The 14,545-nt window shown below is 41.8% G+C and overlaps 1 protein-coding gene across 1 annotated transcript in view; it reads left to right on the top strand.

The window, feature by feature from the left end:
• Positions 1–14,545, top strand: part of LOC142160666 (guanylate cyclase 2G-like) — a 37,522-nt gene that overhangs the window by 21,556 nt on the left and 1,421 nt on the right. Inside the window, exons 14-22 of the mRNA XM_075215526.1 lie at positions 1,743–1,911; positions 3,721–3,876; positions 4,542–4,719; positions 5,775–5,915; positions 9,177–9,369; positions 11,153–11,327; positions 12,505–12,603; positions 13,550–13,641; positions 14,041–14,148. Coding sequence (XP_075071627.1) covers positions 1,743–1,911; positions 3,721–3,876; positions 4,542–4,719; positions 5,775–5,915; positions 9,177–9,369; positions 11,153–11,327; positions 12,505–12,603; positions 13,550–13,641; positions 14,041–14,148 — 1,311 coding nt within the window. The remainder of the gene's footprint in view (positions 1–1,742; positions 1,912–3,720; positions 3,877–4,541; positions 4,720–5,774; positions 5,916–9,176; positions 9,370–11,152; positions 11,328–12,504; positions 12,604–13,549; positions 13,642–14,040; positions 14,149–14,545) is intronic.

A 14,545-nucleotide genomic window follows, 5' to 3' on the forward strand; every position in this document is an offset into this window, starting at 1 on the left:
TCACCTAAAGTACTGGTCGGTTTAGCCTCATTTCTGGCTAAAATTAATCATAAGAGCGAGGGACCAATCTGCCGCAGAGGAAGAGAAGGACAATGGATCTCACACCAAATATCATTATAAGATAACAAAAGGCAACAATTTGTATCACTCTTACAGGAAATCAATTTCTTTCTTCTACAGCTAAAACCAGCTCCCTGGGTGTGTGATCAGGGCCATAGATTTATGTCTGAAAGTCGTTATCCAAGCTACACTCAGAATCAACTAATATAATGTCTACATGATAATTACTGCTGCAACGTTTTTGATGTCATTGATGAGTCAATGAATTGGAATGACAGTAAATACGGGGCACCCCGATACAGATGGGTACGCCTTTACCATTCACAGTCAGTTATCTCAGGATAACACTTCTGAATAAGGTTACAAGTCACAGCACTGAGATCTGGACTATAGGATTATTTCTAATGGTCATAAACTCATATCTATGATTTTATTTTTACAATAAACTGTTTATTTAAAGAAAAGTTGGATGCACTTGTAATAATATGTATGAACTTCCCCACAGTTGTTTTTTAAAATCAAGTGATTTGCATTTAGGCAGTAATTAGCACAATTCCATTGTTTGCCTAATTGACTGTTTATCTTCTTCTCTTCGCACCACTAAATGGTGTCCAGATCTGGTAAATGACTAATAGCACTGAGTAAAGCTGGGTACACACTACAGGTTTTTCGTCCAATAATTGGACAAATCAGCCGACATCCGACTGTTTGGTCAGATATCATGTAGTGTGTATACTTACACAATGATCTAAAGTCGCCCCAAAGTGCCGATCATTGTGTCGTTTGGTTGGTCGTACTGTTTAATTTTTGCCGACCAATCGCCTTCCAACCCTGCAGTGTGTATGAATTCACCCGACTATCGGCCAATAATGTATCTCAGAGTGACAGGTCTCAGTCTGCCTGCTGCTGATCTTGTCACGATCCACGGTCGCTGTCAACTGTCTGCGGCTGTTTTTCTTTAGAGAAGAGACTGATATGGATGGTACGGCTTGCTCCCCCCTCTCTCCCCTGCACATGTAGTCTTAACCCTCTGTGTGCTGGCTGGAACGGATAAGATTAGTGCAGCATGAGGAGATTAGAGGAGCGTCCGTCCGTTCCTGGGGTTAAACTTCAGCTGCCGGAGGTAAAGCTGTCACACAGAATTTACGGCCAGTTTACGGTTCTACGGTTCGGCACTTAACACAGTGCTGTGTCAAGACAGGCTGCCCAATACAATTGCCGGGCTCCGCTGAACATCTCTCAATGAATTAAGACCTGAACTGTCACTTGCCTTTTATGGACTACCTTGCAGCCGATAATTTTGACAGATGAAGAGCAGAGATCAGATGATAATCGTGTATAGTGTGTACACGTCAATCGGTATGCTGATCAGGATTTTTTAAATTTATTCTGTCGTTGGTATATCGTTAATCGTTTAGTTCTTTGTAGTGTGTACCCAGCTTAAGAAAGACATTTCTCAAGCTGACACACTCATGTGGCAAGCACAAATAAGTGATTAAAACTGGTATTTTAAGACGACGGACTTACTAATTGATAGTGACCACTGTTTTTTATTTTTAAAAGCAGAATCTTGACATTCACATTGTATATACTGTATATTTCATCCTCATATCTTTTGATAGATTTTTTATAAACATATATATTTTTTCCCCTGCTCTGATGCACCTTATTGACCATAACAGGGGATGGGATTTCTACACAATAGTCCACTGACTTCTCATGGAAATTTGAAGCCCACCAATTGCCTGGTGGATAGTCGCATGCAGGTGAAACTCTCTGGCTTCGCCTTATGGGAATTCAAACATGGGACAACATTTCGAGACATCACAGCTAAAAATGTCACCTATTCAGGTAGGAAAGAGACATTTAAAAGGGCTGAACAATGTACTATTTCTAAGTAAAGGCTATAGGAAATATATTGCAAAATACACAATACACTTGTTTTGCCTGCATTAATGAGTCTATAAATGTATATTTGTACACATGCAGACTTTTTATGGGTCCAAGATTACTCGTCTGAGGAGTTATGTGAATCTGGGCATTCTCATGGTTAAAATAGGACGTAAATTAGGCTAAACTGAATTAAGTTATGAGGAAAGGTTAGCCAGTTTAGGAATGTTTACTTTAGAAAAGAGGCGTCTAAGAGGAGATATAATTACGATGTACGATCATCATTAAGGGTCAATACAGAGAACTTTCATGGGAACTTTATACCCCAAAGACTGTACACAGGACACGCGGTCACCCCCTAAGGTTAGAAGAGACGAAGTTTCACAACCAGCAAAGGAAGGGGTTCTTTACAGTAAGGGCAGTGAAGATATGGAATTAATTGCCAAGGAAGGTTGTGACGGCAGATTCAATTGATATGTTTAATATATGTTTTAGAAATGCTTAGACAAATTTTTGATGACGATGCTGATGATGACGTGATGATGGTGACGATGATGGTGGTGGTGATGATGGTGATGGTGATGTTGATGGTGATGATGTTGATGTTGATGGTGATGAGGAAGGCAGTGATGAGGATGGTGATGGTGATGATGATGGTGGTGATGATTATGATCATGGTAGTGATGATGGTGGAGATTATGATAGTGACGATGATGAGGATGGTGGTGATGATAATGGTGATGGTGATGGTGATGATGATGATGGGGATGGAAGTGGTGGTGATGATGATGGTGATGGTGATGATATTCACGGTGATGATGATGATGTTGATGGTGGTGATGATGAATGCGATGGTGATTATGATGAATGTAATGGTGGTGATGATGAATGTGATGGTGATTATGATGAATGTGATGGTGATGATGATGAAAGTGGTGGTGATGGTGATGACGATGTTGATGGTGGTGATATTCACGGTGATGATGATGATGGTGATTATGATAGTGATGATGATGATGTTGATGGTGGTGATGATGATAATGATGGTGATGATGATGAATGTGATGGTGATGATGATAGTGATGGTGATGATGATGTTGATGGTGGTGATGATGATGGGGGATGAAAGTGGTGATGATGGTGATGATATTGACAGTTATGATGATGATGGTGATTATGATAGTGATGATGATGATGGTGATGATGATGATGATGATCATGGTGGTGGTGATGATGATGATGAATGTGATGATGATGATGATAATGATGGTGGTGATGATGATGGTGATTATGATAGTGATGATGATGATGGTGATGATGATGATGATGATCATGGTGGTGGTGATGATGATGATGAATGTGATGATGATGATGATAATGATGATGATGATGATGTTGATGGTGGTGATGATGATGGTGATGATGATGATCATGGTGGTGATGATGATGGTGGTGGTGGTGATGATGATGATGATAATGATGGTGGTGATGATGATGATGATCATGGTGGTGATGATGGTGATGATGATGTTGATTGTGATGATATTGACAGTTATGATGATGATGATGGTGATTATGATAGTGATGATGATGATGGTGATGATGATGATGATGATCATGGTGGTGGTGATGATGATGATGAATGTGATGATGATGATGATAATGATGGTGGTGATGATGATGGTGACAGTGATGATTTGCATATAATTTGGGGAACAATATCACATATTGAGTATATATTGCACAGACGTCTCCTCTGTCTCCTGATAGATCTCTACTGGACGTCTCCTGAGCTCTTGCGGTTGGGAAGATTCCCCTTCCAGGGCACCCAGAAAGGAGATGTGTATAGTTTTGCCATAATCATGAGAGAGCTCATTAACAATAGTGAAGATGGACCTTTCCATGACTTCAACATGGAACCACAAGGTAAATGCTTTAGGGTACAAAGTTCTTAAGGCCCAACCATGACTGACACATTTTCTGCATTTTGAGACTTTTATTTTAATCCTTAATTAAATTTTAGTTATGCGTTTTGAGGTTTTTTTTCTCAATTACTAGGGAAACTACTTATTAATACCAAAAATTCTATAATCATCATCATCATCATTTATTTATATAGCGCCAACATATTCCGTAGCGCTTTACAATTGGGGACAAACATAATAAACTAATAAACAAACTGGGTAAAACAGACAGAGAGGTGAGAAGGCCCTGCTCACAAGCTTACAATCTATGGGACAATGGGAGATTGACACATGAGGTTAAGTCTACATTTTGCATTTTGGCCCAGCCAGACTGCAAAGGTAAAAGTGACTCATAAGCTAAATGATCCTGTCACACAACAATGTTGGTCAGGGGGCAGCCGTCCCGCATGAAACTGTGTAACAGACTAAAGGTAGCGAGGTTAAGAAGGTGGCAGAGGAATATTATAAGCTTGTCTGAAGAGGTGGGTTTTCAGAGAACGCTTGAAAGTTTGTAGACCAGAGGAGAGTCTTACTGTGCGAGGGAGAGAATTCCATAGAGTGGGTGCAGCCTGAAACTACTTATTAATACCAAAAATTCTATAATATATATTAACATTGCTATTGCAGAGATTATCCGCAAAATCATATTTCCAAACTCAGCCGTTCCAATGAGACCTTCCTTATCGTCAGAGAAATGTAATGAGCGGATCATCTCCATGCTTAAACTATGCTGGGACGAGAATCCGGAGAGACGTCCGTCCTTTGTTTCCATAAAGAGGAGTTTGCGAGGGGCGACCCCCGAAGGGTGAGACTCCCGCTTGTGTCACTGTTACATCCTTACTACATATGATAACTTGTAATATTATTACCACTCTCTATTAGATATATGTCATAATCAGAATAACTTCCTTAGTAACTAGTGTTTTCAAGTGTGGACAAACACACTAACTCCTGTTAGTTACAAAAATATTATTGTTATTGTGTAATATTACTAGGTGCTTGAACACACATCTTAAAGTTTGAAAAGAAAGCCCACTGGACCATTACAAGCATCATGGGGCCTAACTGAAGGATCAACAGGGGGGGGGGGGGTTTCGGATATTTTATTTTATTTATGTCACATAATTTCACCCCAAACTACAGATAGTTTAGTTATCCTTTAAATAAGGGGCAGAACATTTGGTTGTGCAGTGGCTACGGAACCCAGTTTGAGGAGAGCATGGCATTGCTGGAATGTTCCCACCCCTGAGGTACCTGACATCATCCCTCCTGCTGAGGACCCCACTCTGGTCTTTAAAGTGCAGAGCGGAAGCCTTATCTTGGCATGTGCCGGTCCAACGCCTGCACACTGGGGCACAGGAGGCGAGTGCGGAGTCGATGACCCCTGACCAAATTTAGCTATGGGGCAAATACTTGATAGCTTATTTGTACACTGAAATTTAAAGTTGATATATGTGTGCTACATGAAAAAACAGTCAGTTAACTTATGTGCAAAACAGAATACTAATTTGCACCCCTTGCATTGTAACAGGAGACTGAAATAAGAAGTTTCTTAAGTTAAGATCCTTAATGAATCAGGCCCCTAATCATTATTATAGAATGTCATTAGGATAATAGCCGCAATCATGTCATGGGGCGCAGTGTCCCTAATAAGCCCTTTACACACGACTGGGTTTAGATCACCCACTGATGTCATGTAATATCTTTTTACTTTAATAATTATTAAGCAAACATTTTGCCAGGTAATTTTCCAAGTTATAGCCAGGGTGCAGTGTATGTTATCTACAGTACTATTATGTATCACAGCTATCTAAACTGTCCAGTTACAATATACTACGTGTGCCCCCTCCCTCTCTATAGACACGTCAGCATCTTGGATAATATGGTGAATAAGCTGGAGACATACGCCAACCACCTGGAGGAGGTGGTGGAGGAACGGACGGTGCAGCTGATGGCAGAGAAGAAAAAGACCGACAAGTTATTATCAACCATGTTACCAAGGTAGGCCGCTGAAATGTGCGCAATGCGGTGGAATACGTTATTGATTTATACCCTGGTTCCAGGAGAAATCCAGCAGGATACACCCCGCTGCCAGCACTTCCCCATTCTATGGGGTAAGAGTGTCTCTTTAGCAGGGCAGTTAACGGTTCTTTAGTGGAGAGTTCTGATCATTACTTGTGATCTTTCAGCTACTGTACGTCTTCTGCAGGAATTCTCCCTACTAGTTCCTTACTCGCTCCTTTCATTTCTAGTTCCATTCATTCTGGAATTTAATAAGCAAGTAAGGCCACTTTGATATTTATATGAAAGGTTTTGTGTTACTGAGCTGGATAATATCCACGTACTGCCCAACATTGACGAATCGGAACACTGAGGAGTGAGCCCCGCCACAGAGTGACAGTGTTCATCCAAGGGGGAGAGCATGCTCTTGTCACACCGGGGAGTGTGTCTGTGTCACGTTGAGCCATGCAACTGGGGTGTAGCTAGCTCTTCTGAAACAAAAGGCTGCTCCCAAAATCCTTCTCAACCCCTCCCCTAAAATCAACCTTGCATAGCATAACAGCACACACACACACACACACACACACACACACACACACACACACACACACACACACACACACACACACACACACACACACACACTAAATACGGGAACTGTGTTTATTGCAGGCGGCATTTGTGTGTGAAGTTTTTCCTGATACATTGCTCAAAGTCCACTTTGAAATGACCTTCTCCTCTGACATGCGCTATGGAGGCACTGGTCGCGTTAACCCATTAGCTACTAAGGCATTTTTGCACCCCTGTGCTGAGCCTATTATGGCCTTTTTTTGAGCTCATTGCACTCACATTTAAATATCAGTAAGTTTGTTGTGCATTATCCACACATATCCTACCTTGTTGGGTGCTCACAATCCTACTTTGCATTTTCCAAAAATCCCATTGTTTTCTACATATCCCAAGCCTAGAATGCAGAGTAGTCTCCGAATGTGCCACAATAGCGATAAATTAAAATAATGTATGTTTTGTCTGTTATATACTAGAAAAGCTTGGCCAAACAGTGAAAGAGGGGATTGATATACCTGTTTTGAGAGCAACAAAATGTACTGATTTCAGATTTAAACTGATGGTGGAATATAATGGAGTCCAATAACTTTATATGTAACAAATGTCATACATTCATCTTGTTTTACCTTGTTGAAACAATGTTTCATTATTTCATTGACGATTATTAATAAACAAACTCTTTGGATATCTTTAAATGTTTCAGTGATTTCATAAGTTGAACACTACAGACTTTCTCCTGGTGGGTGCTGTATATTATTATATTATGTTAAATGGTGATGTTTTTGAGGATGATAAAGCATCGTAAATTGTCCCCCCATGTGGTATTAGATAACTCAGAGACCTATATGATATATACCAGTCTAATTCATATTTTACCACTAGATGGCACTATTGTACTGTGTTACTTACAATGTTGTCACTTTGCTTTGTATCCAAGTGTAGTCTTAATACAGGTATGTTGATAGTACCTGTTTGAGAGAACGGCAAACCAGGTAATATTTTGATCTGTGGGTGAGATTAAAGTATGCACCATGTTGCAGCACTATCACTAGAACAGTAAGGATCAAGATCAGCTAACTCATTTTTAATAGGTAAAATAAAATACGCGTCCATTTTAGTTCATAAGAAATAATTAAATGCATCTTTCAATGGTCCTAGTAGAGAATTTATTAGATCTCTATTCAGTTCAGGATCTCTGTACAAAAGCATTTAAAATGTCAGTAGTTATTTCAGTAGATTGTACAACGTAAGAATTTAGTGTGATAAATTTGATGCAGTGATACATCAAATACCAATAATATGAAACTTTCCTAAAACAGTTAAGAAGAGGCGCATCAATTAGCATAAGCCGCAATCCTTGAGTAATCCATCCCCTTAGTACTATGTCCCGCTGCGGTACAGGAGTTTTAGGCAATATCCAGGTGTAGACGCTGTAAGGGAAGAGGAGTAGTTCTGTCTGTCACTATAATAACCCTCAGTGGTGTCTTGTTGTAAAACCATTTGCTTTCCCCTTCGTAGCCCTGATAACAAGTATCCAAATATGTGTAGGTGTAAATATGATAGGAAACGTCACCTGGCCAGTGCTTGTTAAGGTTTCCTAAGATAGTGGTTACCCGTATCTGGATCAGGTGATGGCCATAGACAGTTAAGTATTATTGGTAGTCGGTGTTGCCTGGTCAGAGTAGGATTCTTCTTGTGGCCAATGTTCTGGTAGCGTCAGATTCTGCTCTGACACATCTCTGACACATCTTTCTCTGCTCTCGCTGGACTCACCCACAGCTTCCTGGATCCTTGTCTTCATTTGGTTTTATGCTCTAACTCACCTACTCATTGACCTCCCCTCCACTCTCTACCACTTGCTTTTACTTTCTAATTTATGGCCTCTGTCTTCCCCTCGCTCCCTTCATCACCCGCTTTGTTTACTGAATCTCTCTCCCTAATGATTTCTGTTTGTCTTTTTCCATCTCTTACCTTATAATCTGGTATCTCTGTCCTTATCTGTATCTACTTTATTTCCTTCCCCTTAAATTCAGTTGTTCTCTCCCTGGTTCTTTCCTCTCTGATTATTTTCCTCTCTTGTGTTACCTGTCTGTCACTTCTCTTTGACTCTCCACACAAACTATAATTCTTCACTTAATGGTACTTCACTGCCTGTCACTTCTCTGTAACTCTCCACACTTAGTATAATTCTTCCTACTACATTATAGTATAATGTTTCTCCCATATTACCTCCCTGTCAGTCACTTCTCTGTGACTCAATGAACTTATTATAATTCTTCTCTCATGTTTCCCTGCCAGTCACTTCTCACTGACTGACTACATTTACAACAGCTTTGCTCTGTGTTAATTCACTGATTGTTCTGTCTCCCTGACAATATTTTCTCCCTCCTTCTTTTGTCACAGTCTTCTTTAATCTCTCAGGTCCCCGCCAACTTAACATAGACGGCAGGTGCTCACAAGTTTCTCTTTGATTGGCCAGAAGAGAAGGGGTCTTGCTAGGGCTCACTCAGGTCACATGGACTCAGGCACATGAATAAATTTCGATTTATTAATAGCTGGTTGCTGTCTTCCATGATCAACTTAAAGGCCCATTGTCATTATCTTATATAGCTTTGCTATGATGAAAATAGAGGTGGGATTATTCCTCAGCTCTCTGTGGTGGGAAAGTTCACTCTATATATTTTCTATATCCAGTTTTATTGCAGAGCAGCTCATGGCTGGTAAGTCGGTGGAACCGGAGAGCTTCAGCTGCGTCACTGTCTTCTTCTCAGACATCGTGGGGTTCACCACCCTCTGCTCCTCCAGTTTGCCGCTTCAGGTGGTCGATCTGCTCAATGACCTGTACAGTTTGTTCGATGAAATTATCAAAGCATACGATGTATATAAGGTATGAAAACTCATCTCATCACTTCTGCAGGGTAAAATAGAAACGTTTTATAGGATGAACCTTATCACCAGCTGGTTGTAGCTTTATACTACTATATATTATAGTTCTCGACTACATATTGGTTAGTGTCAGTCTCCAAGAGGGGGGGAGCGGGTACTAATTACCCGGGCCTGGGCATGTCAGGGGGCCCGGGCCCTCGCGCCGACGGTTTTTTTTATTTCTTTTTTTTCAAAACTATTTTTTTTTTTTTTGCGGTGGGGGTGGGACTCGGTCGTTGGTGGAGGGAGCAGGGTAATAAAAATAAAAAAATATTCATACTCACGTGATCGCTGCGCCGGGGTCTCTCCTCTCTGCTGCTCTGTGCTCCATTCAGACTGTCTGAATGCCGGGTGTGACATCATCATGTCACGCCCAGCATTCAGTCAGTCTGGAGCAATGGAGCACAGAGCAGCAGAGAAGACCGAGAGAGAAGAAAAGGAAAAGGTAAGTAAACGAGGGGGGGAGGGGGCCCTGTCATAGAGGTGTTAAAAAACACGAGGGGGGGCCTGTCATAGAGGGGTTAAAAAACGAGGGGGGGGCCTGTCATAGAGGGGTTAAAAAATGAGCGGGGCCCTGTCATAGAGGGGTTGAAAAATGAGGAGGGGCCTGTCAGAGGGGTTAAAAAATGAAGGGGGGCCTGTCATAGAGGGGTTAAAAAATGAGGGGGGGCTGTCATAGAGGGGTTTAAAAGGGGGGAGGCATGGCACAGTGGGATTGAAAAAGGGGGGGAGCACCATAGTATAGTGTGATGAAGGGGAGCCAGGTGAAGGGGGCAAAAGCAGCATGGAGGGTGCAGTGTGATCACAAGGCATGGCGATGATGAAGGGGCACATTATTGTAATGTTGGAGCTGGAGGAAGGCCTAATTATTAATGGTGGGTGGTATTGATTTAACGCCAGGGTTGTTTGGAATTATCTATATGTAGCCATTTTTTCCAAATAGGGCCCCCAGCATTCCAGGATCCAGACAAGCCGCAACTAAAGAAACCTGCAGCCACAGGTGGTGAAAGTGAGAAGAACAGGTAGGAGAGAGCAGGACAGTATGTGAAATGTTGTGATTCTAGTAGGGACAATGGCAATTTTTGGTGAGTGTTGTGTCCAATGTAGGGTGCAGGCCAAGACTGAACTGTTTGTGTACACACTGCATTCTTTGTATACTACACTGTGGTGCTAGATGTCCTGAAAGTCAGGAGTACTTGGACATATGTGACGCTCCGGCGAATTGAGAGCCTTGTGATTTTGATGTGTTAGCCACGCCCCAATGGCGTATTTGCCACGCCCACACAAATGCATGACCAGATTTTTTTTTTAGCATACTCGACTGTAAGGGGGGCCCCATGAATTTGTTGTACCGGGGCCCTGAATTCCTCTTGGCAGCCCTGCCTCTCACCCCTGCAGACAGATGTAATAGTGTGCTATACTATGCTGCATCTGCAAAGCAGATTTCGCTTTGAAGGATGGGCTGTTTATATAATCTGTAAAGGGTGGAGATTGTGCATATTTGGAAACACCTCGATCTTGCCAGTTGCTGCAGGATTTTGGCCACTAAATATTAATCCTTGTTTTCTGGCATATTGACTTACAGTACTCTAATGTCAGCAGAATTCTCATCTATGTGTGTAAGTTATTTATACTTTTCAGTAGTCATTATATGGGACCAGTCACATCTGTTATTACAGAGGGAAAACAATCAGTTAATATCTCATCTTGCATGAAGTCCTGACAAGCGCTAATGTTGTCTGTAGGTGGAAACCATTGGAGACGCTTATATGGTGGCCAGTGGTCTCCCCATCCAGAATGGTTTACAGCACATTGAGGAAATCGCCACCATGTCTCTCCACTTCCTCAGCGCCATGTTGTCCTTCCGAATCCGACACATGCCGAATGAGAAGCTGAAGCTGCGGATTGGTCTACACACGGGTGAGACATTGCGCTATCTGTGCTGTATCCAATACAGTTCAGGATAGTACAATGCAGTATAATAGTACTCACTCACAGTTCTCTGTGCTCCGTATGACTGGTATTTCTCATGTTCTGGAATATAACTGTCCACCTTCAGGTGACTTTAATCTATTTTCATGCACGTGTCCTCCTGCAACTTTAACTAGATACAGTAAATGTTATTTACAAGTCTCAAAAGTGTAAAGCTGGAGCAGAAACGTCTCGTCGTGCTTCTGTGTCTTTACTGTGAAGCTCATGGATTTGCAGGCTAAGAAGGCTCCATCTATGAGTGTGCAGAGGCTTTGCTTCGGCCAATGGAGGTGTCAGGAGATTTGGGAGTGTTCCTGGCTAAGTTCAGATTAGATGCACAAAACAATATTTAATATTTAATTTTGAGGGATGTGACTATTTACATTTGTTGTGAAAAGGGATAATTTCCATTCTCTGTTTTGTGTTAGAGGGGGAGGGGGGGGGGGCTTGGGGTTGGTGCCCACAGCCAAGGACTTTAATTTCTCACAACATCTGAAGTCCTGGAGATCGGGTCTAGCCCACTTCTTTTAATGGGACACAATTTGTACCTCACAGTAGCATTTATGAAAAAGCATTTCTATTCACTTCAAACTGTGTAATAAAAAAACTTTCACGCACACAACGGTGACTCATGATAAAGACAGGCCCGGGTCACCTCACTCTGATGATTTACTGAAAGAACAGGGGTTTGGGGAGACAGTAAAGTTGGGTTTGACTTTGAAATGTTCTTGGCAGGCGAGTAGGTGCACGTCTGCATGTAAAGAAGCATTGTGGGTCCATAGGTCTTGCGGATCCTAAGTAATCTGTATTGTTTTGTTTTCCTTGCTAGATTCATTCTGTGCTTTTCAGACTTTAACCAGAGGGCAGCTTTGTGTCGTATTCCAGGGCAATGAAACTAAACATCTTTGCCTAATGCTATAAAGACATGGATAAAAAAGGAAAAAGAAAAAAATAGCAATGTATTTAGTATTAGTTGTAGGACAACATGTACAAACCAATACATTAAAGTCTGACGAAGGTGGAGACCCCTTGTAACTGAGCTTTCCACCGTAGTGATCAGCAGCTGCTTCTCCTCTTGACAATGCGTTGTTATAACATGCTCATCTCTGCCCCCTGCTGGTTCCAGGTCCCGTAGTGGCCGGGGTGGTGGGTGTCACTATGCCCAGGTACTGTCTGTTTGGGGACACAGTTAACACCGCATCAAGAATGGAAAGCAACAGTTTACGTAGGTAAACCTGGAATATGTTTCTAATTTGTGTCACGTCGCTTATAGTAACTTCATGTGTCCAAAATAACTTTAATGTAGTTACATAAATGTATTGTGTATTATGTTCCCCAACTCCAAAATAAAGGATTGTTATCAACTGAAGTTTGCATTGAGCCTTGTCGACCAGTTGCAATATAACATTATAGGAGGTTTGATCTAGTGAATGGCTCTCAACGTTGGAATGCTGGGAATTGGATAGAGATATGACCATTCTACAATGGGCGAGGTCACAGCTCAAGGGGCGCTTTTGAAGACCCTTTCCCCATCACCTCTAAACACCCATTTAGTGTTCTGTCAACCCTGCTTAGGGGGTGTGGCCAAGTGATATGTATGATGTCACTGGGGGTGGGACTTGACTGCCAGAAGCTCATAAGTATGATAGAGAGCAGTCAAAGAGCTGACAGACCCCACCCTGTACTATACTATATCAGTTAACCAATAAATTATTATAACTTGTTTTATCATTTCTATTAATCTACAGGTATACTTATGGAGAATCCTTTTAAATTTTGTTCCTCTTTTGTCTGAGGGGGGACGTTAATTAGATTATCATACAGTGTTTGGGGTTTTTCATGTTACTGAGAAAAAAAATCATAATATCACATTACACTTGTTTTGGAAGCTGGGCGGGGGGTGATATTCAGGGTGTCATGCAATGTTGACAGCACAGCAAATCACAACCTGCCCCAAACCCCAATTCAAAGTATATAGTAAGAATTTATTATAGCCCGGTAATTATTCCTAAAGTGCGTTGCGATCGTCATTATTATCCCCCCAGGACAGCACGTAAACGTTAATGGACTATTTTGTATAGAACTTAGAAAGTTGAAGCAGTAAATGATCTTACAAGACACCTGAATTTTGTATGGAAAATTGTTAAAATCTGAACTCTTTCTCCTGGTAGCTCTGCGGATTCATATCTCTGAAACAACGGCCAGCGGTCTGAACCAGATTGGGGGCTACGATATAAGGGAAAGGGGACTGATCCAGGTAAAGGTAAGATATGTGTTATACAAACCAGTCAATAATATTGTCACTGATTCTGGGTCCTGAAAGGAGTGGAGCAGCCGCATTGTAAGTGACCTCTGTGGGTTTGGTAGGATGGATTAGGGGCGCAGTCATTATTGGATCAATTGGGAGGTTTGTGACCGATTCATCATCCTGCTGATATTACATACAATCGTCTGTTTGTAGCATTTCTGGAGCTTAGTGGTACGCAGAGAAAAGCTGCTATATCCAATATCAACAGCAGATTCAAAATGTCATTTTGTGCAAACATCTTATTAGTAGCTGTGGGTTGTCCCCCTTAGAGTCCGAAAACAGCTGGAAGTCTCAGATCTCATACGTTTCATGTTTAGCGCCTACAGCTAATAATGCTGAATTATATATTCCCAGGGTAAAGGAAAACAGAGAACTTATTGGCTGAAGGGCAAGAAGGGCTTCCAGATGCCCCTTCCGGACTTTCCAGATGATCTGAAAATTCCTCCAAACGATTCCTTTGAGGTCTGTAACCTGATGTCCACGGTCCTCCCCAGTAATAACCAAGTGACCCAGATGTGACCTGGCCTTTAGACCTAAATGAGTTACCTCTGACTGGTGTCTTCTGTGTAAACTAGATGGACCTATTTGTCCAGGGCAGACCCAGCAATCACAGGCTTGTACAGAAGTTCTGACAGGGTTGGTGTTACATTGTATAATTGATTATAGTACGAGGGACGTTATGTGTACTAACTTAAGGAGCAGAAGTCTGATTCACAGAGTATGGCGTCTCTGTGGAATACTGATGGACAAACACTGGTCTGTCTTGTAAATGAGCGCGTAGAATCTGTTAGTCTAGGTCTACGCACCCCAAGACGTTACTTCTGTCCGGGAGCATGATAGGGGCAATGGTCTTATAGGG

Source organism: Mixophyes fleayi, chromosome 6 (assembly GCF_038048845.1).
Source record: "Mixophyes fleayi isolate aMixFle1 chromosome 6, aMixFle1.hap1, whole genome shotgun sequence".
NCBI lineage: Eukaryota > Metazoa > Chordata > Amphibia > Anura > Limnodynastidae > Mixophyes > Mixophyes fleayi.